Source organism: Diabrotica virgifera, chromosome 3, assembly GCF_917563875.1.
Source record: "Diabrotica virgifera virgifera chromosome 3, PGI_DIABVI_V3a".
Classification (NCBI taxonomy): Eukaryota; Metazoa; Arthropoda; class Insecta; order Coleoptera; family Chrysomelidae; genus Diabrotica; species Diabrotica virgifera.
Genome location: NC_065445.1, coordinates 94,481,255 through 94,506,349, shown reverse-complemented (window position 1 = coordinate 94,506,349; position 25,095 = coordinate 94,481,255). Strand labels below are relative to the sequence as shown.

At 37.0% G+C, this 25,095-nt stretch overlaps 1 protein-coding gene across 1 annotated transcript in view; it reads right to left on the bottom strand.

The window, feature by feature from the left end:
* LOC126881202 (uncharacterized) overlaps positions 1 to 23,933 on the bottom strand; it is a 57,153-nt gene extending 33,220 nt beyond the window's left edge. The window contains exons 1-3 of the mRNA XM_050645307.1: positions 23,796 to 23,933; positions 23,567 to 23,655; positions 9,175 to 9,306 (exon numbers count right to left, since the gene is read on the bottom strand). Of these exons, the coding sequence (XP_050501264.1) occupies positions 9,175 to 9,306; positions 23,567 to 23,653 (219 nt within the window). The 5' untranslated portion in view covers positions 23,654 to 23,655; positions 23,796 to 23,933. The remainder of the gene's footprint in view (positions 1 to 9,174; positions 9,307 to 23,566; positions 23,656 to 23,795) is intronic.
* Between the last annotated feature and the right edge of the window lie 1,162 nt (positions 23,934 to 25,095).

Sequence of the window (25,095 nt, the reverse complement as noted above, 5' to 3'; positions counted from 1 at the left end):
GATCCTGACGGCTTAAACACCATTTGAAAGCTTAAGTCAACACTATTGATTTGATGTATTTGCGGTTCTCCTGCCTCTTCGTGATCCGAATATATATACCCCCAAAAAATATGCCGTTTTGTACCTACCAAGTCCTATAGCTGGCTTATGGGTGGTCAAAAGTAACAAACTACACCGGTTCTAAATCGGCCCTGACCCCCTCTTTAAACACAGAGAAAAATATCAAATCGGTTTAACTTTCAAACACACATACATACATATCCACAAACATTTTCCCTTTTTTAAATAAAAATTGAGTCACATTTCTAAGCTCTATAACTTTTGAATGGTATAACCGATTTTCAAAATTAGACATGCGCTGGAAAGGTAATGATCAGTTCTATTAGAAGCCGTAAAGGTTGGACAAATTTTTAAACTTTTTGGTAGTTTTGGTGACGAGAACGAAAAAGAGACCCTAAATAGGAAGGGCCGTAAAATCTACACCCTTGGACCAAAATCGATGGTTGACATATAAATGGGTGAGTCTTTTCTGAACTTTAAGATGGGAGTTTACCCAATTTTCAATTCAGTCAGATTTAGAAAATCGAAAATTTTGTGTATATATAGTGTCGCGTGTAGGGTGGTGTGGGTGTGCGCCACTGGCGAGAACTGCCGTTCTCTGGTAATGTTCAAAATTAGACATGCGTTGGAAGGGTAATGATCAGTACTGTTAGAAGCCGCAAAAGTCGGACTTAAATTTTCGAAGTTTTTGGGAGTTTTGGGGACCAGAACGAAAAACAGACCCTAAATAGGAAGGGCCGTAAAATCGACACCCTTAGACCAAAATGGATGGTTGACATATGAATGGGTGAGTCTTTTTCTGAACTTAAAGATGGGAGTTGGCAAAATTTTCAATTCAGTCATATTTAGAAAATTGAAAATTTCGTATATATAATAATGTCGCGTGTAGGGGGTGTATTTCTGCGCCACTGGCGAGAACTGCCGTTATCTGGTAATCTTTCCGATATAAAACTAACAGCTTCGATAACTAATAAATCGAAAACTATTAATTTTATCAAAAAAATGTATAATGAACATTTTTTGGTTATAATTAATATTTTTACCAGCATTTGCGGTCAACATATAAAAAAAAATTGCCACCCTCGAGATGATATGGCAACCACCGCATGGTAAAAGCGTCTTTCGGCATCATATAGATTTTGATCCTTGGACTATCCACTACTTATTGTCAAATTTTTAAGCAAATCGATCCATTCTGTAAAAATTGCGAAGTGAAAAATTTCAGTTCCTGGACTAATTATACTTTTGGAGCTCTATAACTTCTGAACAAATTAACTGATGTTGAAATCTAAACATGAATTTGAAACGTATTGACAAGTAGTATCTGATGCATCCAAGATCGAGTATGATAACTGAACGTATTACAGGAATTATTGAGCTTGAAAAACCGTTTTTTCCCATAAGAAATAGATTTGATCATACTTATGAAGCCTATAACTTAAAAATTCGAATTTTCCCAGATATAAGGTATACACCGTTAGACGCGTCCTGAGTCCTTCTACAAACGCTCAGTTATTGGCGAAATTCGTAGGTTTAAATTTTGAGTAATTGTCGAAAAACCAAAATTTTCAAAGTTTAATTTTTCAGTTTTTTTGGCTATGGTGAGCACTGCGTATGTCTCAGCTTGATCGCTTAGGCGCCATTTGAAAGCTTAACTCAACCCTATTGATTTGGCGTATTTGCGGTTTTCCTGTATTTCCTTGAACCTAAGATATATACGCCCAAAAAATATGCTATTTTGTATTTACCTAGTCCTCTAGCTAACTTACGGGTAGTGAGAAGTCAAAAATTAGACCGGTTCTGAATCGGCCCTCACACCCTCTTGAAACACAGAAAAAAAAATTCAGATCGGTTTAACTTTTCCACACACATACATACATACATACATACATACATACATACATACATATCCACAAACATTTTCCATTTTTTAAATAAAAATTGAGTCATATTTCTGAGCTCGATAACTTTTGAATGGTATAACCGATTTTCAAAATTAAACATGCGTTGGAAAGGTAATGATCTATGCTATCAGAAGCCGCAAAGGTCGGGCTTAAATTTTTGAAATTTTTGGGAGTTTTGGGGACGAGAACGAAAAACAGGCTTTAAATGGGAAGGGCCGTAAAATCCACATCCTTGGACCAAAATGAAGAAGTAACATATAGATGGACGAGTCTTTTCCTAAACTTTAAGATGGGATTTGGCCCAATTTTCAATTCAGTCAGGTTTAGAAAATCGAAAATTTCGTGTATATATAGTGTCGCTTGTAGGGGTGTTGTGCGCCACTGGTGAGAACTGCCGTTCTCTGTGGATAATTTAAACAATAATATAATAAAACAAATACTTATAGAAAATAATAAAACAAAATCTAGTCTAGTAGTGTCAACACCGCAACTGCTAAATAAGTGTTACCAATTTATGCCAAAATGTTACCTTCACGATCGTAGTTAAAGTGTCCAGGGCCGGACTGTCTCCTAAAAAAGGCGCCAACCCAAATCCTAAAAAAAGGGCCAACCTAATCTCTAAACAATGGCGCTAGACCCCCCTTCTTTACATCAACCTTTTCAAATCCTAGCGCATGTAAAGTAAATAAGTAAATATTACTTGTGATTTCTTTTTTAAATTCAATTTTAATTTAAATCCATAAAGTAATTTCCTATTTTTGTTGGGAATAGTAAATTATATTAAGATACCCTAAAAATATAGCTTCAGTTTCCCAGTATCCAACTCCGTTGCATTTTTTGGTGCTCTCTGGAGACTCCAAACAAATTTTTGAAAAGTTTGAGTAATTTTTCAACAGCTTCTACAGAGGAATTTACTGGTTCAAAAACATTTAACAAACATCATGATTGGTGTTCAATAGAAGTCACTTTTTGAAATTTTTCAAATGTTTAGAGCGCTGTGAAACTCTATATAATAGAAGAGTAAACCTCGATAAAAAATCCGCAACCACACGGTGTCAGACGATCCGTGTAGAGATGTATCAAGTCAAACTAGTTTGATTTTACTCAACAAACTTGACTTGACTTGAAAACCAAACTTTTTTTGTAAAAAAGTTTGACTTGACTTGAATTTGATAGCTTTAAGTTAGACTTGAAATCAAACTTCTTCAAACAGTTTGAAGTTTGAATATCATCTTGCGCAACGTGTATATTTCCAATTCTAATTAAGAGCGTACCGACTTTTGTTTTGAGTTTTGACTTATTTGGGTAGGTCTGAATCTGTACTATGCTACTCCGCAAATTAGTTTGTATGTAGTTCATATTAAGAAGTCTATGCTTGGCTTGTTTATTACGTTCGTTTTGAAGTGTGTGCTTTGTGAAAACATAATATCTCATCCTGAATATTTTTCGGCTCAGAATAAGTACCAGAACAAATTGAGTCTGATTTTGAAGGTATCCCCACTGCAAAAATTAAAAGAAAAAATCTTAGTCGAAGCAGAATTAATTAAGAAAAATAAATATACTGATTTATTTGATGTTGCGGCAGGTGATTTCAAAACAATGAAAATTGCAAAGTGCACAAAGTTGGGCAAAATACTGTATATGGGTATTTGAAATACAAAATACAAAAATACTCTTGCGCTTGTATTTCAAATACAAAATACTTTGCTCCGATTGATATATTTCAAATACAAAATAGTTTTTGAAAATACTTTCAAAATACAAATAAATACTTCCTGACGAATTTTGTTCAAAATAGAATGCAAAGCAGTAGCTGATCTAGACATTTGCCTTGGGAGGGGAAATTTGCTTTAAGGGGGGAACTTCCAATGAAACACCAATCAAAATACATAAGAAAAATAAACCCAAACTACATAAAAGACATAAATAATAATTTACATGTATTAAGTTGCCTCAATTTTTCTATCTAGCGTGTTAATTGGGTTGACTTTGTTTGTCTGTGGTTTGTCTGTGGTTTAAGTTTCAGTCAGGTAATATATTTGTATGTTTCAACCATTTTTTCTTTAATTTTGAACCTTGTTAGGGGGAAGTTTCCCCTTTTCTCTCCCCGTAGATCCGTCGCTAATGCAAAGAGGTTACAACCTGGTGTTCTTTATCAAGACTTTTTGGAGGTTAACCTAAATTTTTTTCAAAAACAAAAAACCGAAAATGAAAAACTTATTTGTTTGAATAAAATGTTATTTTAAATTACATACATTACATATACATTCTAACACATTGATCGCCGTCGCGTCGACTTTTTATCAAAAATGTTATAAAAAATTTTAATCTTAGGTACATTATATTCCGAAATGTAAATTTCAATTGATTTTTCAATCTTTCTAGTTTTTTTTTTTAGACAAAAACCCATATTATTTTAAGTATGCAATTTTTTCTTTCGTGCTACGATCATCTGGCCAGCTACATGTTTCTGACGACAAAAATTCAAGAAGTGAATAATAGGACTATCAGTTCATGCTGTGATTTATGGGTTTATTGCTTTAGTAAATATCTAACTATTGTTAGACTATTTAGTTGTGCGCAACTTGTAGTATAAAATATTCTTTGGTGTAAATACAAATTGTTATTTTATAGAGACAAGAATAAAATAATCCAAAATGAATTGCCACAAACACAGCCATAAACTAAATTGCTGGGATCAGGTTTATGACCTCTACTCCCTTAATTCTAATTTCAGGTAACCGCCGCAAAGAGGTGATTCATCCTAACAGATAAGCATTACAAGACATCAAAAGGTGTATTATTTTGCAATCAAATTATTTTCAAAATACTATTTCGAGTATTTGATATACAAAATACAAAATACTTTCGCCTCTAGTGTTTCAAATACGAAATACATAGTGTATTTTAAATAGTATTTGAAATAAAATGTAATTCGAATACGACCAATTCTGAAAGTGCATACTTCTTGTATTATGTAAAAATAAAGAACAGCGTTATAAAATTACAAATAGTGAACTAATTCTTTAAAACGACATTGCAAAATGGCAAAAAATTCATTAAACCTAGTCTATCAAAAATATATTTTGTTGTTCCTTCATAAATTTTTGTTAAAGTAGATAAAATTACGCTTGGTATGATAAAAAAAAAAACCATCCAACGAATTCTTTGTTTTAATCTAGTTAACACTCAAATAAAAATAAAAAAAAAAATGTTATCGATAAAACGAAACTTGCCAGCAAGCAATTCTAAGCGTACAGGAATCATTTTCAAGAATTTTGGGACCCTATTTTGAGTATAATCGCCCCCTGTATCAAGTTAGGTACTTTTATATGGCACTCATTGTATTATTAATTTTCTTATCTTAATTGGCAACTAACATAAGTATCTATCTCGACAAAAAAGTATATCTACTAAATAAATTATTTTTCAAACCATTTCAAACTAGTTTGACAAACAGTTTGAATTTTCAAACCTGTACGATTGACTAGTTTGGCTTGACTTGATTTATTTGTCAGAAGGATTGACTTGAGTTTGACTTGAAATTAAATCAAACTCAAGTCAAGTTCAAACATTCAAGTCAAACTTGTGCAACTCTAGATCCGTGCCTGAGTGGTGATGTGGTGAATGACCTAGGTCAGACGGCAGCAAACGGAGCCCTCTGAGAACTGACGAAACCCTTTGAAATTCAAGCCTTAGCGTGGGCAAGGGCGCACTGCCTCGCCGGACAGTAAATTCGCCCCTACTCGTGGGAACTATATGGATAAGTATTTAATCACGTAGGAAAAATAAAACAAAACGAAGGGACAATTGAGCGAGTCACTAGTGGTGATGCAGCTGGAACAAGCTATGAAGGAGATGATAATATGGTGTTCATAAGTAGTGAAGGGGACAAAGGGTAAGTACTCAGCGAAGATGAAAAGAGGAAGGAGCAGACTTCGGAAAAAGGGGATCTGTTGAAAGAATTCCGGCCAGGGACCTGCGGATCATTCAGCGGAGGCAACCTTGCAAAGGAGCTGAAAGGATCATTAGTGAAACTAATGTTCGGCCATACAAATGCGAAAGTCAAAATCAAGAATGAGGTAAAAACCTTAAAAGAGTCACCAAAGACATGGAGGGCACTTTCAGAGAAGTCGCCCCACACAGAAGAGAAAACGCCTGTGGGTCCACACAGAAGAAGAGTTCTTCCCCCAATAACTTGTAAAAGAAAGAGACAAATGATCGCAACGGTCCTGAACTCAGGGGAAAGAGGCTTTGAAAAAATTAACACACTATAAAGTTGAGTTGAAAGATGATCACTTTACTCTACGGCCGCTAAACCGGGAAGAGGAAATAAACCTGCAGGCGACTTACTAGTGGTCTTGGAACCTGGACTTTTAGGCGAGGGGAAAAGGTCCCACGACCTGATCAAGAAAAACCGAAATTGGTTGTATGTACAGGAGATACATACAGACCAGGAAAGATACCTCCAACTTAATTATATGATCACAATTACAAGGTAGAGTCAGAAAAAAGAGAACCGGGGAAATCGTCAGAATATTTTTATGGTCCCTGTAGAGAAAGGGGTGACGGAAATGGAAAGGGACAAGACACTACTGGCAATTATTTCTAAATTGAGGGAAGACATGGAGACTAGAGAGGCGTCCCTAAGAGTATAGAGGAGGCTACAGAGGTAGGAACCTCAGGAAGCTCCTGGAAGTCGTCTTTATGGGTATGGACCTTTAACTCGCGCTGGAGGAGTATGAACGTAGTGACGCAGAAGGTGATCGTGAAGTAGTGCAGACACGAGGAAGAATCCAATTGGCGTCAAAAGTGCTAAGAAGACTAACAACGGGACCTAAACCTCGAAGTGGCATGGAAAGAACAGGCCGAGCGTCTAAAGAAGACAATCGTGGCCCGCACGGACGGAAACGTAATAGAGAACGTCCGGGACTGTCAGGACCAGGGGGACATATTTGATATAGACAGGGATATCACAAAGGAAGAAATCCTGAGACAGGTTCGAAGGTATAACGGCAGCAGAAAATCTCACACATCAAACCTACGTTTCAACGTCACTTCTAAATACGGTCACAATTTGGACTGTTTTTGAAGAAGAATCGCTCAGTTTACATAAGTATGTGAGTTTTGAAGTAACGAGCAAAAGGAAGAAACGGGAAGATGGGGATATCGATCTAAAGAGGTTTTTAAATGAGGAGGTTTTTTAGAAGGATGCTTTCGGCTTGATTGGTCAGAGATGCGAGGATGTGAGTAACATAAACCGTTCTATTTTCGAGCTATGTGTGTTAAATTTTGTTGTATAGTCGGCTCTGAAATTCGCTAGAAAATTTAAACCGAATATAACAAAATTAAGTTTGACAAAATTGTGTGAATACCAAGTCCTCTGATATCAACAAAACCGTAATTTAGTCCAGACAAATTAATATATTTTTTTACCAACAAATATGAGATATTTTAACCAAATAGCGTTTCAAAAATGATGTGTATAATAATTTTGAATTCGGTTTCGCTAATGAAATTGGGAAATGAAATTTTTGTCCTTAAAAGTAGAAAAAAAGTTAAATTTCTCTTGCTTAATAATTTACTCTTTAATAATTTTAACTGTACTAATATGCAAGTTGATTACTAATGATTAATGGGATGTTACAATATCGGCAAGCTCTTATTTTTAAAGCGTATCGAATTTCTTAAACATTTATACCAAACATTGAAATGGCCACTTTTTACACATTCTAACAAAGTTGCGTTTCTGCTATGCCCACTGGCTTCATTGTGTAGGATTGTAGGGCGCACCAATCCTATATGTATAATGTAGTTTATGGAGCGTAGAAGACTGCACTTTTAGGCCAATTGTGAGATGTAACACTCTTATATTGTAATAGAAAGAGCGGATATTGATACCTACGAAAGGCGCCTGAATCGTAAAATTGGTCTTCGAGGGCGCCGCGCGTCACATCTAAGCTATTTGATTATGTATTATCTAATACCTGATACAAGGTTACAAGTTGTATTTTGTTGTACCCACTGGCTTCATTACTTAGGATTCTGGGGCACAACAATCCTATATGTATAATGTAGTTATGGAGCGCAGAAAACTACACATATCTATTATAGGCCAATTGTGGGATGTAACACTGTTTGTATCAAATATCAGATTATCAAATGGCTTAGATTCGACGCGCAGCTCCCTCGAAGATCATTTTTATAAGTAGGTAATATAAACAGCGGAAATTGATACCTACGAAAGGCACCCATCACTTAAAAATTATCTTCGAGGGCGCTGCGCGTCGTATCTAAGCTATTTATTACAATAGAAACAGCGGATATTGATACTTACAAAAGGCGGCAGAATCTAAAAATGATCTTCAAGGGCGCTGCGCGTCGTATCTAGTTATTTATTATAACAGAAACAGCGGAAATTGATACCTACGAAAGGCGCCCAAATCGTAGGAATGGTCTTCGAGGGCGCCTATGTATTATAATAAAAACAGCGAATATTGATACATACGAAAGGTGCCGGAATTTTCGGTCTTCGAGGGCGCCGCGCGGCCTATCTGTGCTATTTGATTATCTGATACCTGATACAAGCTATATTTGGTTGTACCCACTGGCTTTATTATGTAGGTTTCTGTAGCAGTTTCTGTTTCTTCATTAAGTAAAAACAGTTTTTAGGGGAATTTTGCTGCCTAATCTTTGTGTAAAGATTAAAAAAAAATTTTCAGCGTTTAATTTTTTTAATGGATAGATACTAACGGAGGCAAAAGGCGCACCGGCCCGCGGACCGGTGGGCCGGCGGCCCAGTCCGGGCCTGAAAGTGTCCTACATAAAAACGCTTTATAATCCACTTATACAAATTAAATGAAACAAGGTATAGTGTATTTCTTTAGTCCACATTAAAAGAAATCTTCAAATATTATTTCTATTCTTATATTATACTAAAATAAATCTAGTGGCTGTAATTCCAGTGCACTTGGCTAGAAGATTCTAAGATCGAACAGACCTATGACTTAATATTTTGTGTTGGTATCATGTGACGTCACTCTCATGACGCGGATGACGTGCATCGAAATTTATACTGTACCATCCATACATCTGGTTCATATGTATGGATATCATTTATGTGAAGTTTTGTTATTTCATAGATTTTCTTATGCTTTGGATTTAACACATCATATTATTGTTTAAGAATTTAATATCCAGTTTTACTTACTCTAGAATCGTACGGTACTATCTTCAATTTAACGAACTTCGATAAGTGTCCTTCAAAAAATGGATTGACTTCTTGTTTAATAAATCCTTCTGTATACGGACAAAGAGGCTCATAAAATATAACGGCTGTTATCTAAAAAAAAATAATTGTAAAAAAATAAAAAAGAGACTCAATAAGTCAATTAACATCATATTATTATGCAGTGGCGGCTCGTGATTTTTACCATAGGAGAGGCTGTACTTAACTGTAAAATATCAAGACAAATTTGCACTAGTTGTTCCAAATATTATTTTAACCCCACATACCAAATTTCATCACAAAATTCGCACTTTTAGTTTTTTCATTATTTGTAGTCAGGATCCTAAAATCGGAGAGGAGTAGAGGAGGCTGCTGGCCGATCAGCCGCCCTTGCCCAATCTCCGGGCAGCGTGTGCGTTAAACTATAATTAGCATTAGCAAGTTAGATTTTCCGGCCAGCAGCCTCCGCTCCAATTTTGGGATCCTGACTACAAATAATGAAAAAACTAAAAGTGCAATTTTGTGATGAAATTTAGTATGTGAGGTTAGAACATTATTTGGAACAACTTGTTCAAATAGCTTTTTCCGATATCTCTAACGCGAAGCAAAATAGCAAAGTAAACAAAACAGTGTAGCATGTGTAAAAAATTTATGGGGAGGCTAAGGGTTTGCTCACTACGGAGACCATCGCATCGTATCCTAGCCTAGAGCTTAGTATCTTACTCTTCATTTAGGTGAACGCTCGCATTTAAAATAATGCATCTGGAGATCAATAATATGGTACGAGCAGTACGAGGGATACCAGGGAGCGAGGGTCAGCGCCTCGTCGTGAGCACAGTTTAAGCCTCCCTTGCCTCCTTTGACCAGCCGCCACTGTTATTATGGTATTATACCACTACTACTACTATGGGTTTACGCGTTCTTCGACACATTCCGACTCCTAATCACCATTCTTTCCTGTTTAACCATAGCCATGGAGGGATTTCTCTTTCCTCTAGTTCTTTTTAAATTCCCTTCCTCCAGCTTCTTCTCGGCCTTCATATTTTCATTTTCCTTTGTGGTGTCCACGCCAAAATCTGTTTAGGGATCCTGTCATCTGGCATTCTCCGTACATGGCCGTACTAAATTAGTTGTTTTGTTTTTATGTCATCAACTATTGTATGTGTGACTCCATCATTTCTCGTATTCTCTCATTTGGCCATCTATCTAATTTAGCCTTCTTCGGTCCATCTTTGGACATAGGCCTCCCCAATCCTTTTCCATTCTTCTCTGTCTGCCGCTACAGTCATCCACTTAGAGCCGACGTGCTTGTTAATATCATCTGCCCATCTTATTTGAGGCATTCCTTTGCTTCGTTTATGTTCCCACGGTAAATGTACACTGTCCCACAAATGAACAGGAAGAAGACACTAAGGTAGCCTTTTATCAAGATCTAGAACGAATCTATGACTCAATACCAAGAAACGACATTAAAATGGTGATAGGCGACACAAACGCCAAGATCGGAAAAGAAGAAGAGTACATAGGGGTAATAGGGAAACATAGTTTGCATAGAGACACAAATGAGAATGGTCAGTTTCTAATAGATTTCGCAGCTGGAAAGAATATGATTATCAGTTCGACATGCTTCCCACATCGGGACATATATAAGGGCACTTGGATATCACCTGACGGAAACACAATAAATCAAATAGACCATATACTGACTGAAAAAAGAATGGCGACGGCGACGAGTATATTAGATGTAAAAAGCAGACGTGGCGCAAGCTGTGACTCAGACCATCTACTAGTGCAGACACGGTTTAGATGCAAAATCAGTCGACAGGTAAAGGAAAAATATCCAAAACAAGAAAAACTAAACTTAGATAACTTAAAAGTCCCTGAGGTACAAGAAAGATTTGAGAGAACAGTGGATGAAAAATTACTAGAAGAAAACAGAGCAGACTCTACAATAGAAAATCAATGGAACACCATAAGCAGTATCATACTAAACACAGCGAAAGAAGTCCTAGGAACAAAGACACAACGGAGAGAAGAAACATGGTTCGATGAAGAATGCAAACAAGCTATACAGGAAAGAAATGAAGCACATAAGAATTACATACTCAGACGTACTAGAGAGAGAAAAACAGAATTTGAGAACAAAAGACGAAGAGCAGATAAACTGTGCAGGCAGAAAAAGAGAAAGTACGAAAACCAACGGATACTGAACATAGAAAGGGAGTTTAAGGAAAACGAAACACGTAGTGCATACCAACTTATTAAACATTTAAGACAGGGATACAAACCGAAGGCTAGCCTCTGCAAAAATAAGAAGGGTGAAATCATTAGCGATATGGATGAAATTAAGATAACCTGGATGACATATTTTAAGGAAGTATTAAACAAAGGGGCACAACCACCATTACAACAACAGAGGCAGCAGCAGGCACGGCAGGAGATACAACAACAAGAGCTGAGGGAAGATGGAGAAGAAAATGAATTAACTAGACCCCCAACGCTAGAGGAGGTCCAAACGGCAATCCACATACAAAAAAGCCATAAATCACCGGGAATAGATAAAATACCGGCAGAACTACTCAAGCAAGGAGGAAGGAATTTGACACAACAGATGTACCAGCTAATACGAGAGATATGGATAGAAGAAGAAATCCCCCAACAATGGAAGAAAAGTATAATCTGCCCTATTCATAAAAAAGGAGACAAACTGTTGTGTCAGAATTATAGAGGCATCTCTTTACTTTGTTCGGGATACAAAATATTCACAAACATCCTTAATCGAAGACTTCAACCTCTCACGGAAAAAATCATCGGGGAATATCAAGCAGGGTTTAGGCAAAATAGATCTACCATTGACCAACTATTTACAGTTAAACAAATACTAGCCAAAGCATGGGAATATGACATGGACGTTTACAATCTCTTTGTAGATTCAATAGATAGAACAATTCTACCTAATATATTGGAAGAATTTGGCATACCATCAAAATTAATACGACTTGTGCAAATGACAATGACAGAAACAGAAGCACAGGTATGTATTCAAGGACAGATCACTGATGCGTTTACGATAACGCAAGGACTGAAACAAGGCGACGGACTGGCTCCAACGCTTTTTAATCTTGTTCTTGAATATGTAATTAGACGGTTGACGGTGAGCGGAAATAACATACTTACAAACAAATCTACCCAATTAGCAGCATACGCAGATGATATAAACATAATGAGCAGAACAATGAATGCAGCGGAAGAAACCTACGTTATGTTGAAATAGAGTGCAGAAGCAGTAGGGCTAGCAATAAATACAAATAAAACAAAACTACTCATACAAACCAGATCAAATAGACCGGCGCAACAACACTTTATTGACGATATAGAACATGTGAATAGATTCGCCTACCTAGGAATGGATCTGGTTGCAAGCAATGAAGAAGAACCGGAAATAAATAGAAGGCTTGTGCTGGCAAATAAAGCCTATTTCGCGATGGGCCACATATTCAAATCGCGAGACGTACACCGGAAAACAAAACTCCGGGTATATAAAACAATAATCAGGCCCATAGTAAGTTATTGCTGCGAAACATGGGTGGTGACACAGAAATCTGCCAATGCATTAGATGTGTTTGAAAGAAAATTATTACGTAGGATACTGGGCCCAATAAGTGAAAATAACAACTGGCGAATTAGGTATAATAGAGAAATATACGAGCAATATAGCGAACCAACTCTAGCACAATACACTAAACTGCAGAGATTACGGTGGGCAGGGCACGTGGTCCGCATGCATGAGAATAGAATCCCCAGAAAATTGCCGAATGCAATAATGCAGGGAAGAAGACCTGTTGGAAGACCTAAAAAGAGATGGGAAGACGAAGTCGATGAGGATGCCAGGAACTTCCTGGGAACCCGTTCATGGAAAAGAACAGCGGTAAATCGAAATGATTGGAGAAGTTTGTAGAAGGGGGCCAAGGATCGATTTGGGCTGTAGTGCCATTGGATGGATGGATGGAATCCTTTTCCATTCTTCTCTGTCTGCCGCTACAGTCATCCACTTAGAACCGACGTGCTTGTTGATATCATCTGCCCATCTTATTTGAGGCCTTCCTTTGCTTCGTTTATGTTCCCACGGTATTCAATTTATAAGAATTTTGTTCCACCTGTCTTCTTTTTGTATTATATCTCCAATTCAATTTGGCAACTTCTTGTTCCCTAACTTTTATTTTCTCTCTTATCCACTTTATTATCTCTCTTATTCCCTTTTTATCCATTAGTCTTATGTGCAACATTTTTCTTTCCATTGCTCTTTGCATTTTTATGATTTTGTGCATGTTTGTTTTGGTCAACGTCCATGTTTTGACACCGTAAGTGAGAATAGGGAGTACGCATTGATTGTATACCTCGCCTCGGTCTTAAGATGTTGTTGATATCTTTTGTTATTAAGGATGTAGCTTAGTTTGCTAAATGCCGCCCATACCAGTCTAACTCGTCTTTTGGTCTCTGCTGTTTAGGTTTCCTTGTTAAGTTTTATAATTTGACCCAGATATATAGGGTAGGCAGATAAAGGGCCTATTAGAAATATATCGAGAACTAACGATAATAGAATTATGAACATTGAAATACAGGGGTTTTGAGGTGTGAACTATTTAATGAAAATATTTTGGTCTGTTTGCTACTTCCGGTTATACCGGAAGTTGATTGTAAATTCGTTTTTTTAAATGGGACACCCTGTATATTTTTACATTTTTGGATTCTCCTCGATATCCTCTTTCTTAAAATTTTAGGTTGTGTAATATTATACAGGGTAGTTTAAAAGATAATTACGGTTTTTTTTATAAATTTTGTAGCAAACTTCACACCCTGTAGAATTGTACTAATTTGATATCAAAACTCCATTTATGTTCAAGTGATTTCCAATATAGTCTACTATTATTAAAAATTATTAATATAGCTAAGTTTTTAATTTTAGTATACAGGGCACAAACGATCCCTTCGGGATACCTGGCGACCTCCCGAAGTAACCAAGCCTTGGCGTGGTAAGGGCGCACTGCCGCGCCAGACGTATAGTACGTCCCAACTCGTGGGAATTTATATGAGTACCAATAAACACAATTCTGAACAGACGGGGGTGAGTGAAGACGACCATCGGCGAGACACGGACAATGGAACGGATATGGAAAATGAGAATAGGAAAAAACAGTCGCCTGACGACTTGAAATGGGAAGAAGGAATGAACAGTTTTGAGAGGGAGCTCATAAACTCACATAAAAAGAAACAGAAGATGAACAGGTCGACTGCCCCAAAACAGTCGACACTAGTAGGGGATGAAATGCTGGAAAGCAGTGAAAATGATGACGATGAGATAGGGGAGGAAAGATCACAAGAGGAAGTGGAAAAAATAGAAAAAGGATGGCAAAATATTCAGGAGAGGGTGTTAGCCTCTTTCTTGCTTGATGATGAAACCATGAATAAGAAGAAAAGGAAAGGGGACAGTCTAGAGAGAATAAATGATCTGAAGAGGGAGAGACTGGAAGAGAGTATTAAGTTTCCTAACGAAACCAAACAACAAAAAATAAACAGGAAACTCGAAGAGTTAAATATAAAACTAATAGAGATATTTACTAACCTAAGCGAAAAAAAGGGGGAAAAGGTGGAGATGGATACGGAATTAAAAAAACTGTTAGGGGTCATAAAATCCACTAACAACAAAAAAGAAGACGACAGTATAGCCGAAAAAACACAACAAGAAGTAAAATGCGATCACTGTAAGCTAAAAGTGGAACAAGAAAGACAGAGAGAAGAGCAAGAAAAAATTAAAAGAGCTCTAAACATGGGGGGAGGAAAAAAAACCTTCATGAGTATATGTAATAGCAAATGGGAGGAGAAAGCATATATAAAGACAAATTGGGAACAAGGGGGGTTACGAGAAACGGTCGAGAAGAAAACATGTCTGATAGTAACAAAAAAGGATGCGAAGGACAAGGGGGTAGAAAATATAATAAAGGACGTGGGAGAGGATCTGGCAGAAACACTAGAGGAAGTGAACGAGGGAGAAATCAAATTCCTTGAGAACTTTAGGAGGAAAGAAAATAAAAAAACAATTTGGTACACGTTCGTCGCTGGAATAGAAAAAGAAAGTGGTGGCGATATATACGACCTAGCAGAAAAGGCTATAACTAAAATTAAGAAAGAGATGGATGAAACACCAAAGGTTGTACGGGTCGTAGCCGGTAACGACCTTAACAAGGAGATCATAAGGAAAGCCCTCGAATATGTGGGGCGGAGGGAAAGTATCTCATGGGAGATGATAGTAAGAGGGAAGGAACTCGAGGTAGAGAAGAAGTCAGAACAAGAAGAAGCCCTCCTTATAAAGATGGGGGGGGAAAAATATAACGAAGTTCTTAGCGAAATGAGAGAAAAAATCGACATTGGAAAAATCGGTCTACAAGTGGAGAAGTTAAAAAGAACGAATGGGGGAGATCTCCTTGTAAAGTTAAAGGGAAGAGGGGCTGCGGAGAAGTTGAGGGCTGAACTGGACAGCAAAATGAACGGGATGGACACGGCAATCAGAAGAAAAGAGACTTTCTTCACGATTACGCGGTTGGACCCTGGGGTTGGTGAGGAAACTCTAAAGAAAATGATAAAGAGCTATACAGGCGTTCCTGAGAGAGAGATAGAAGTCAAGGTTCTACGAACAAACAGATATGGGGAGCAGGTAGCTACGATAGCCGTACGCCCCTCCATAGCGGAAGAGCTGAGGAGGTACGGCTCAATAAAAATAGGGTGGGTTGTGTGTCCAATAATGGAGAGACACAACCCAGTTAGGTGTTTTAAGTGCCTAAAGTTCGGGCACAACACTTACGATTGCAAGGAAGAGAGCAGGGCGGCGTGCTGCTATAATTGTCTCCAAACGGGACATACCGTTGCAAGCTGCGGTAATAAACCGTACTGCTCGGTATGCAAAGAAGAAGGGCATAGGATGGACAGGATGGCCTGTCCGTCGTACCGAGCCCTTGTATACGGTAGGGGAGGAGAGGGGAACCCCTAAAACGAACTGACCAAACATAAAATAGACTCCCTGGAAAACGAAGGTGGGCCCATATACAGCCCACCTAGGTGTTATTTTATATCTTTAAAATTTATTTTATCTATTTTATTTATTTTATTTATTCTATTTTACTCTATTATTTCAATTTTACTAAACCGCTTTTATTTATTGAATTCTTTTACTTTTACATATTTTATCTATATACCGTATCTATTTATTTTATTTATATTAATTTATTTATTTGTTTTAGCTTTTATGCTTTTTAATTTTTTCGAAAGACGTGAGTCCGACGCAGAAACGACCTCTGGGAACTGAACCAAAGTGGACCTCAAGGATCAACCTGGTATACGGATATTGCAGGTGAACGTGGGCAGGGCACGCCGAGCACACGACCTTGTCTACGCAAAAGCCTGCAAGCTAGAAATAGACTTGCTCATCGTCCCGGAACCGAACAAAAAAATAACATCAGCCGGTGGTTGGGTCCAGGATAATGGGAAGAATGTGGCGGTGCTCTTTAGAAATAGGGGTTTGGGGGTGCGTGGTATTGTCAGGGGAGGAAATCATATCCTCATCAAACTGAGGGATTTCAGCCTGCTGGCATGCTACGTGTCCCCAAATATCCCTATGATAAGATACAAAGCAATTGTAGATGAAATAATGAGCGCCGCCACGAACGAAAAAGAAGTGATGATCGCCGGGGACATTAACGCGAAATCGAGGTTGTGGGGTGCCCCCATAAACGACAGAAAGGGGGAAATATGGAATGAATGGATAGCCCAGGCTGGCCTCCAAGTATTAAACAATAACAAACCAACATTCGTAAGGGGGGTCAGCCGAACACACATTGATATTACGTTCGCGAGTGAAGGGCTATCCAGGAGAGTGCACGGCTGGGATGTCCTTGACGATCAGTTATTCACCTACCACCGGTATATACAATACGAAATAAAGGTTAAAGGGGGAATAAGGCGGCCGATAGGACACACGGAGATTTATTTTAACAAAACCAAGTACCTATCGGAGGTCAGGAAAATTAATGAACAAGAGATTTCTGACCTTGACCAACTGAGAAGAGCACTGCAAAGTGCAGCAAATTTGGCCACCGTGAAGAGAAAAGATAATAAAAAATCCCCCTACTGGTGGACGGATGAGATAGAAGGTCTACGGGAGAGATGCCTCAGAGCTCGAAGGAATTATACGAGAAGCCAGGGCAGCCTCGAGCTCAAGGAAATATATAAAGATCTAAAGAAAACTTTAAATAAAAAAATAAAACAAGAGAAAAAAGAAAAGTGGCAGACCCTGATAAAAGCATTGGACGAAGATATATGGGGCGATGCGTACAAGATCACTATGAAGACGCTGAAAATAATCGCCCCATATAGACTCGACGAAGACCAGCGGATGGAATCAGCTGAGCTCCTCTTTCCTACCAAGGATCATCAAAATTTCATTAAGATATTTCCAACGATGGTAGAGGAGTTCACGGAAGAGGAAGTTAGAATAGCTGGTCAGGAGATGAAGACAGGGAAAGCTCCCGGCCCTGACGGGCTGCCACCAGAGGCAATAAAAATAATAGCAACGGAGAAACCAGGTTTGATCAGAAGAATATACAACGACCTACTGCAGAAGCAAGAGTTTCCCAGGGACTTAAAGGAAGCGAACTTAGTTCTACTCCTAAAGCCTGGGAAACCCCCCGATTCAGCAGCCTCTTATCGGCCAATATGCCTTCTGGACTGCCTTGGTAAGTTCTACGAAGGGCTTATCAAGAAGAGGCTGGAGGGCGTGTTGGAAGATCAAAGAGTGCTATCAAATCAACAATATGGATTTCGAAAAGGTAAATCGACAGTCGATGCCGCGACCTGGATAAGGGACGCGGCTAAAGCAAGTAAAAAAAGATGGGTGGTCCTTGTTCTGTTGGACATAAAAAATGCTTTTAATTCAGCAAACTGGGGTCACATAGTAGACCGAATAGTCGAATTTGGGGCTCCAGAGTATGTGTCCAACATAATAAAGGACTACCTATCTGAAAGAACCGTATGCATATCGAAGAAAAAGAAGAAAGAAATGACCGCGGGTGTACCCCAGGGGTCAGTCCTGGGACCCTTACTGTGGAATATACTATACAACGGGGTACTAGAAGTAAACAGGCAGAGAGGAGTGAGAGCGATTGCATACGCGGACGACGTAGCATTACTGGTCGAAGACGACATGAATAGGGGAATAATACAAAAAGTAAACGAAGCAATACAGAAGACCGCAGATTGGATAGAGAGAAATGATCTAAAGTTAGCAGTAGAGAAGACAGAATCCATTATCTTGAGGGGACCAAGAAAGAGAGATGACATAATATTTGGATATAAAGGCTCTGTAATAAGACCCCAAAAGACGGTTAAGTACCTCGGAATTATTTTCGACGACAAGCTTAAATTCGGACAACACGTACAAGAAGCATGTCGGAAGGCAGAAGAAAGGACCTCTATACTAAATAAATTTATGCCAAATATAGGGGGTCCTGGATCCCAGAAGAGAATAGTGATGGCACAATCCATATTATCCATAGTTTTATACGGAGCCCCAGTGTGGCACGAGGTCCTTCGAATGAAAAAGTATAAAGACGTGCTTCTTAGGACACAAAGGAAACCTCTGATCAGGGTGTGCAGCGCGTATAGAACCGTATCAACCATTGCCTTACAGGTGGTGGCTGGGTCTGTACCGGTGCACATCCTGGCCAGAGAAAGAGTCCGAATGTACCAGAGGGGCAACGGGGCAATAGGTTCAGGTCCACAAGAAAGGAAAAGAAGTCTAGAGATGTGGCAGAGGGAATGGGGAGCCGAAGTCGAGAAGGCGGCCTGGACGAGATCCCTGATTCCAGATGTGGTGAGGTGGTACGAGTGCCGGCATCGGCGCGTCGGCTACTATTTCACACAATTTTTGACGGGACATGGATCGTTCAGGAAGTTTACTCATCGTATAGGGAAAACCATGGACGATCTATGCCCTGAGTGTGGAGTAGTGGATGACGCGCAGCATGTCGTCTTCGTGTGCCCTGCATACCAGGCGTGACGTACCGAGCTGCAGCTGGGACTGGGATCCCCTCTAGGCGAGCCTCACGAGATAATTGATAAAGCTATCAATAGCAAGAGAGACTTCGACCTGATCATTGCTTTTGTCACGAAGACAATGAAGCACAAAGAGGAGAAAGAGAGGCGACTGCAAGCGGGATGACCGTCTATTTATTTATTTTTTTAACGTTTTTATTTTTGTGTCGCAGATGGCAGCCAGTGGGGGGAGGATCCTTTACATCCAACCTGCGCTGTCTGTCTTATTTTAACTAGTTTTACTTATTTATTTATTTTATCTTGTTTTATCTTCTTATTTACTTCTTCAATCTTATTTATACAATATTTATCATTTTAAATCAATTTTATTACTCAAATGTGTTGCGTGTTGTAAGCGGTAGTCAGCAGGGGGAGGACCTTTTACATCTAACCCATACTGACCGCCTTTGTATTGTTTTGTTTACTTTCTGTTTTGTCTTGTTTTAGTCTGTTTTTTGTTTTGTATCAGGTAGTGGGGGAGGATTTTTACACCCAACCTCACTGACTGCTTCCTGTTAACTGTAGAATGAATGGGTATGAGTGTGAGTGCGAATTGATGAAAGCACGAGTGTTTGGAGTTGCTCGTAACTGTCGACTGGTATCCTTTTGCTAGTTCATGTTTGATTGGGGGCACCCCGGTCGCCCCACCCGCACATGGGCTGCACGGGACGGTCGTCTTCACCGACCGGTCTTTGTGCGGGGTGTGTGCGGGACGGGGCGGCTGGGTGGCCGCTTAATCTACGGAGTGCACGCAGAGGGTGCCCGGGGGGAGTTATGAGTAAGGTCGACGGGTCAGACATGCTCGCCAAGAGCGGTTCCAGACCTGTCGGCTGGAGGAAGAGGAGGTGAGTTTAGTCGGTAGGCGGTTCGGCACGGTGAAGCGTGACGGATCGAATCCGACACACCTGGGACACCTTCCCAGACGGTCTTTTGAAGATTCTCACCTCCCAAAAAAAAAAAAAAAAAAAAAAAAAAAAAAAAAAAAGTATACAGGGTTGGTCGAAACTCGGAATGAGTATTTTCTGAGTTTTCTTAAATGGAACACCCTCTATTTTAGTATTATAATGAAATTATATTTTATAGTACTTTTTTATTTCCTAAGTATTCCCTATAACTGCTTTAATTTTTGAGTTGTTCGTGATTATTTAAGCCAAACATTAATTTTACCAAAATTTACGTGAAATTTTATTAGGTTGGCCGTGAAAATATTCAATCAAAAATAATTTTTTGAAAATAAATACATGTTAATCTAGAATGATCCTTAATTTATTAATATTGGGTGAGATACCAAAATGCCTGCGTTGTTAAGATTGTCGGTGCGTTCAATATGAATAAATACAAACCATTTTCTTCCTAGTTGGCTATGACTTTGACACTAACTTGCTTAAACATTAGACATTACATTATACTATTTTTATAGTTCTTGTAAATTGCTTTGTTACCATTACTAATATAAATTTTTCTAATGGGGAATTGATTAGTATGGATTTTGTTCTAGGAGAATTTATCATCTGCAATTCACTGATAGACGACAACCAAGAAGCGAAACTTTTCAAAGTTTACTAGAATAGTTTCGACGTACTAGACACTTAGATTACAACAAGGTTCATACTAAGATGCAGATTCTCAATGACACTAACGATTACATTTAATTCGTTTTAATCATTTACAATAGTTTTTGTTCGATCAGATTTCTCGTAATCTAAATGTCCAGTCCGTTGGAATCGCTCTAGTAAATTTTGAAAAGTTTCTCTTTTTGGTTGTCGTCTATCATGGAATTGATGATGATAAATTCTTATTGCTAGTAGCACATTTTGTTATACTCTCCTAGAACAAAAAAATAACTTAATCAGTTCCTCATTAGAAAAATTCATATTAGTAATGGTAGAGTCCTTTTCATGAGCATTTTTCAGTGCGTCACAGTTTTTCGATTTCCTTCTAACGCATTAAATTGTCTGTGACAGAAAAAAAGACACGTCTGTGATTACAGACATTTATAACATTTATTCTAGTTATTCTAGTTGTCGATAAATGGCGCTATAATTGAAGAAAAAATTATTTACGAATTATATAATATATCTACGAATATAATCTGTACAATTTATAAGACTATACAAATAAAAGAACATACCATTTTATAAATGCAATAAACACAATTGGTTTATTTTTATGCCAAATTGCAAATACAATGTGACAACTGTCAGATTTAATTAAAATGTCATATTAGAATAAATATCATAAATGTGTATTATCACGGACTTACCTTTTTTTCTATCATTTGTGACGTACTGAAAAATGCTCATGAAAAGGACTCTAGCAAAGTAACTTGAACTACAAAAATAGTAGAGTGTTTAAGCAAAGCAAATGTTTAAGCATATTTAGTGTTAAAGTCATAGCCAACTAGATAGGATATTGTATGTTTTTTATTAATATTGAACCCACCAACAATTTTAACTACATAGGTATTTTGATATATCAACCAGTATTAATAAATTAAAGGTCAGTCGAGAATAATGTGTTTATTTTCGAAAAAAATTTTATGATTGAATATTTCCACGGCAATCCTAATAAAATTTAATGTAATTTTTGTTGCAATTAATGTTTGGCTTAAAGAATTACGAACAACTCACAAATTAAAGCAGTTAGGTATAGGGAATGCTCAAAAAATAAAAAAATATGATAAAATGTAATTTTAATACAATACTAAAATACCCACTATATAAAAGTCCCATATTCAACCATAAAAACCATATTATACCCACAATAAACACTAAAAGTCCCATTTTACAAAACTCAAAAAATACTAATTGCTAGTTTCGACCAACCCTGTATACTAAAATTAAATATTTCGCTATATTAATAATTTTTAACAAGAGTAGACTATATTAAAAATTATTTGAATATAAATAGAGTTTTTGATGCCAAGTCAGTACAATTCTACAGGGGGTGAATATTGCTATGAAATTAATAGAAAAACGTAATTATCTTTTAAACTAGGGGGTATAATATTACAAATTTTCATATTTTAAGAAAGAATACATCGAGGAGAATCCAAAAAATGCAAAAATATACAGGGTGTCTCATTTAAAAAAACGAAGTTACAATCAACTTCCGTTATAACCGGAAGTAGTAAAGAGACCAAAATGTTTTCATTAAATAGTTCACACCTCAAAACCCCTGTATTCCAATTTTCATGATTCTCTTATCTTTAGTTCTCGAGATATTTCTAATAGGCTCTTTATCTGCCTCACCCTGTGTATAATCGTGAACTTGTTCTATTTCATCTTGTCCGATCCTCATTGTGATGTCCTCATCTGTATATGTTATGATTTTGGTATGGCTGTAATTCATATTTAGGTCTATATTTCCGGCTTTTATGTCCAGTTCTTTCATCATTTCAAACAATTCCTTTTTTTATCGGTTATCAATACGATGTCATCAGCGTACTTTAGATGGTTCAAACGTTGTCCAAAAATTTTTATATTATTTTCTTCCCATTCTAATCTTTTAAAAATATCTTCCAGAGCCTGATTGAAAAGTTTCGGTGATATTGTGTCACCCTCTCTCACGCCTTTATTTAATTGTATTGTCTTTGTTCCTTCGTATATGTACTTTAATTGTTGTTTTTGCTTCCTTATATTTATTGGCTTTTAGGTCTGTATCTGTATTACGTGCCTTTCTGTTTTTAAAGTTTTGTTAACTGTTACATTTTATTGATAATTTAGTTTTGTTTCAGTTAAAACACATGTTAAAGAGTAAAACCACATATTTTCCTTGTGTCTACAGATATCAGGGATATCCAAAAAACAAAATGTTCACAAAACATAAGACTACAATACGATTCCTATGTATACTCTCATTGGTACCTCGTCCTCCCCACAGGGTGTCTCAAATTTAACATAAGAAAGACATTTCTTTTCTTTCAAGACTACAATACGATTCCTATGTATACTCTCAGTTGTAGCTGGTCCTCCCTACAGGGTGTCTCAAATTTAACATAAGAAAGACATTTCTTATCTTTCGCCCGGTATAAATTTAAAACAGAAATTTTAGTAAACCTTTGTCCAACTGTGTAAATACCAAAGAACAATCTAAAATAATGACAAAAAATTAGCGGAATCCGTTAATCAGTTCACGAAAAAATCAACTGTGAAAATGAGCATAATTTTAAGTGATGCATAACTTTTGAAACTATGTGTAGAATGATTAGAATTATAATTCTTTTACTTACCACTTGGTCTTCTACTTCCGCAGAAGTAAAATTAATAAAAATCTCAAAGACGATTATAATAGTAATCTTGGTAGCAAACCACTTCATTTCTGAAATATGTTGTAATATTAATTTAATTAATTAATTTGAATTTGTATTGCTTGAAGCTTGAACTATGTTCTCACAATAACAAACAAGACTGTAACTCATTTATATTCAACTCGTAATATTCTGCTTTTTTGATAAGTACCTATATACTATTACTAGTAGGTAATCACCAGTCACGTTTTGGGAATGTACACAACAAAAAATAATAAATAAAAGCACTAGTAGCCGATTAGATGTCTAGATGTATGTACACTGACAACTGACACGGACTTGGGAATATTATAAATTACTTTTTTCCTGCCATATCTTATATAAGAAGGTGGTACCTACGACGAAATACACTGCTCGAGAAAAAACCGAAGACTAGAATTTATTAAAGTAATATTGTACATATCTAATAATAAAACACTAAAGACTTTTGTTTTCAATATTTCCTCCTTCTTCTTATGATGCCGTGCACCTATAGTGCTTTGGCGAATTATCTTAAGTACTGTTACTTATTGTGCTTGTCTTAATAATTTTAATATCTATGTAATTTGAGCGATCGATCAATAACTTTTACGAACAACAACAGCTAATTTTGTTATTTTTTTTTTAATTCTTCTGATGATAGATTTATAATGTATATACACTACTCAACAATTGAAGTGGATAATTTTAAAATTCCTAAAATTAACATATAAAACTATTTTTCAAATAATTGCCTGTACTATACTCTATATCAGGGGTGGCCAAGCTTCTTAATAGTCCGAGCCACTTTTCACAAGTTGAAGTTTTTCGCGAGCCGCAATAAAATACTTATTCAAAAAGTATCTATGTATAGAAGGTATTTACAATTTTTTTAACAGAACTTTTACTTACTGAAAACCGAAATACAATTAAGAAATATTTAAACTTAATTACATTTTTGTTTTCCTTCTTTTGATAATTCTTTAGAATTTGGTGATTAATATGTGACTTCTCAGTAATTCTTTTAGATGCTGGTTAGGTAATATTGATCGGTGTTTGGATTTCACGAATTATAAAATGGAATAAAATGGTCCACACAAGTACGTTGTTCCTAATATGGAAATAATTCGACAAGTTTTCTTTTTTAGGGTATCTTCTTGGATTCTGGTACAAATTTCCAAAATTCGGTATTCGGCGTCGACTTATAGTTTTATTTTCGAGCTTGATCTTCTTGCGTCTCTATTAATTTTAATTCTCCAGATGTTGTTTGGGTCATATATTGGCAATAATAAAAAATTCACCTTATGAACTATGTTCATTTCAAATGAATTCGGAAAAAAATGAAGAGACGATTTAACATATTTTAAGTCTTCAAATCTATTTTGGAGTTCGGTCAATATTGCTTCCGGCTTTTTTATATACCTACTCACTCGTTAAGTTTTTCTAGTATAATATGGTAAATTTTTTTTTCCAAGTCGAGTAAAATGACTTAA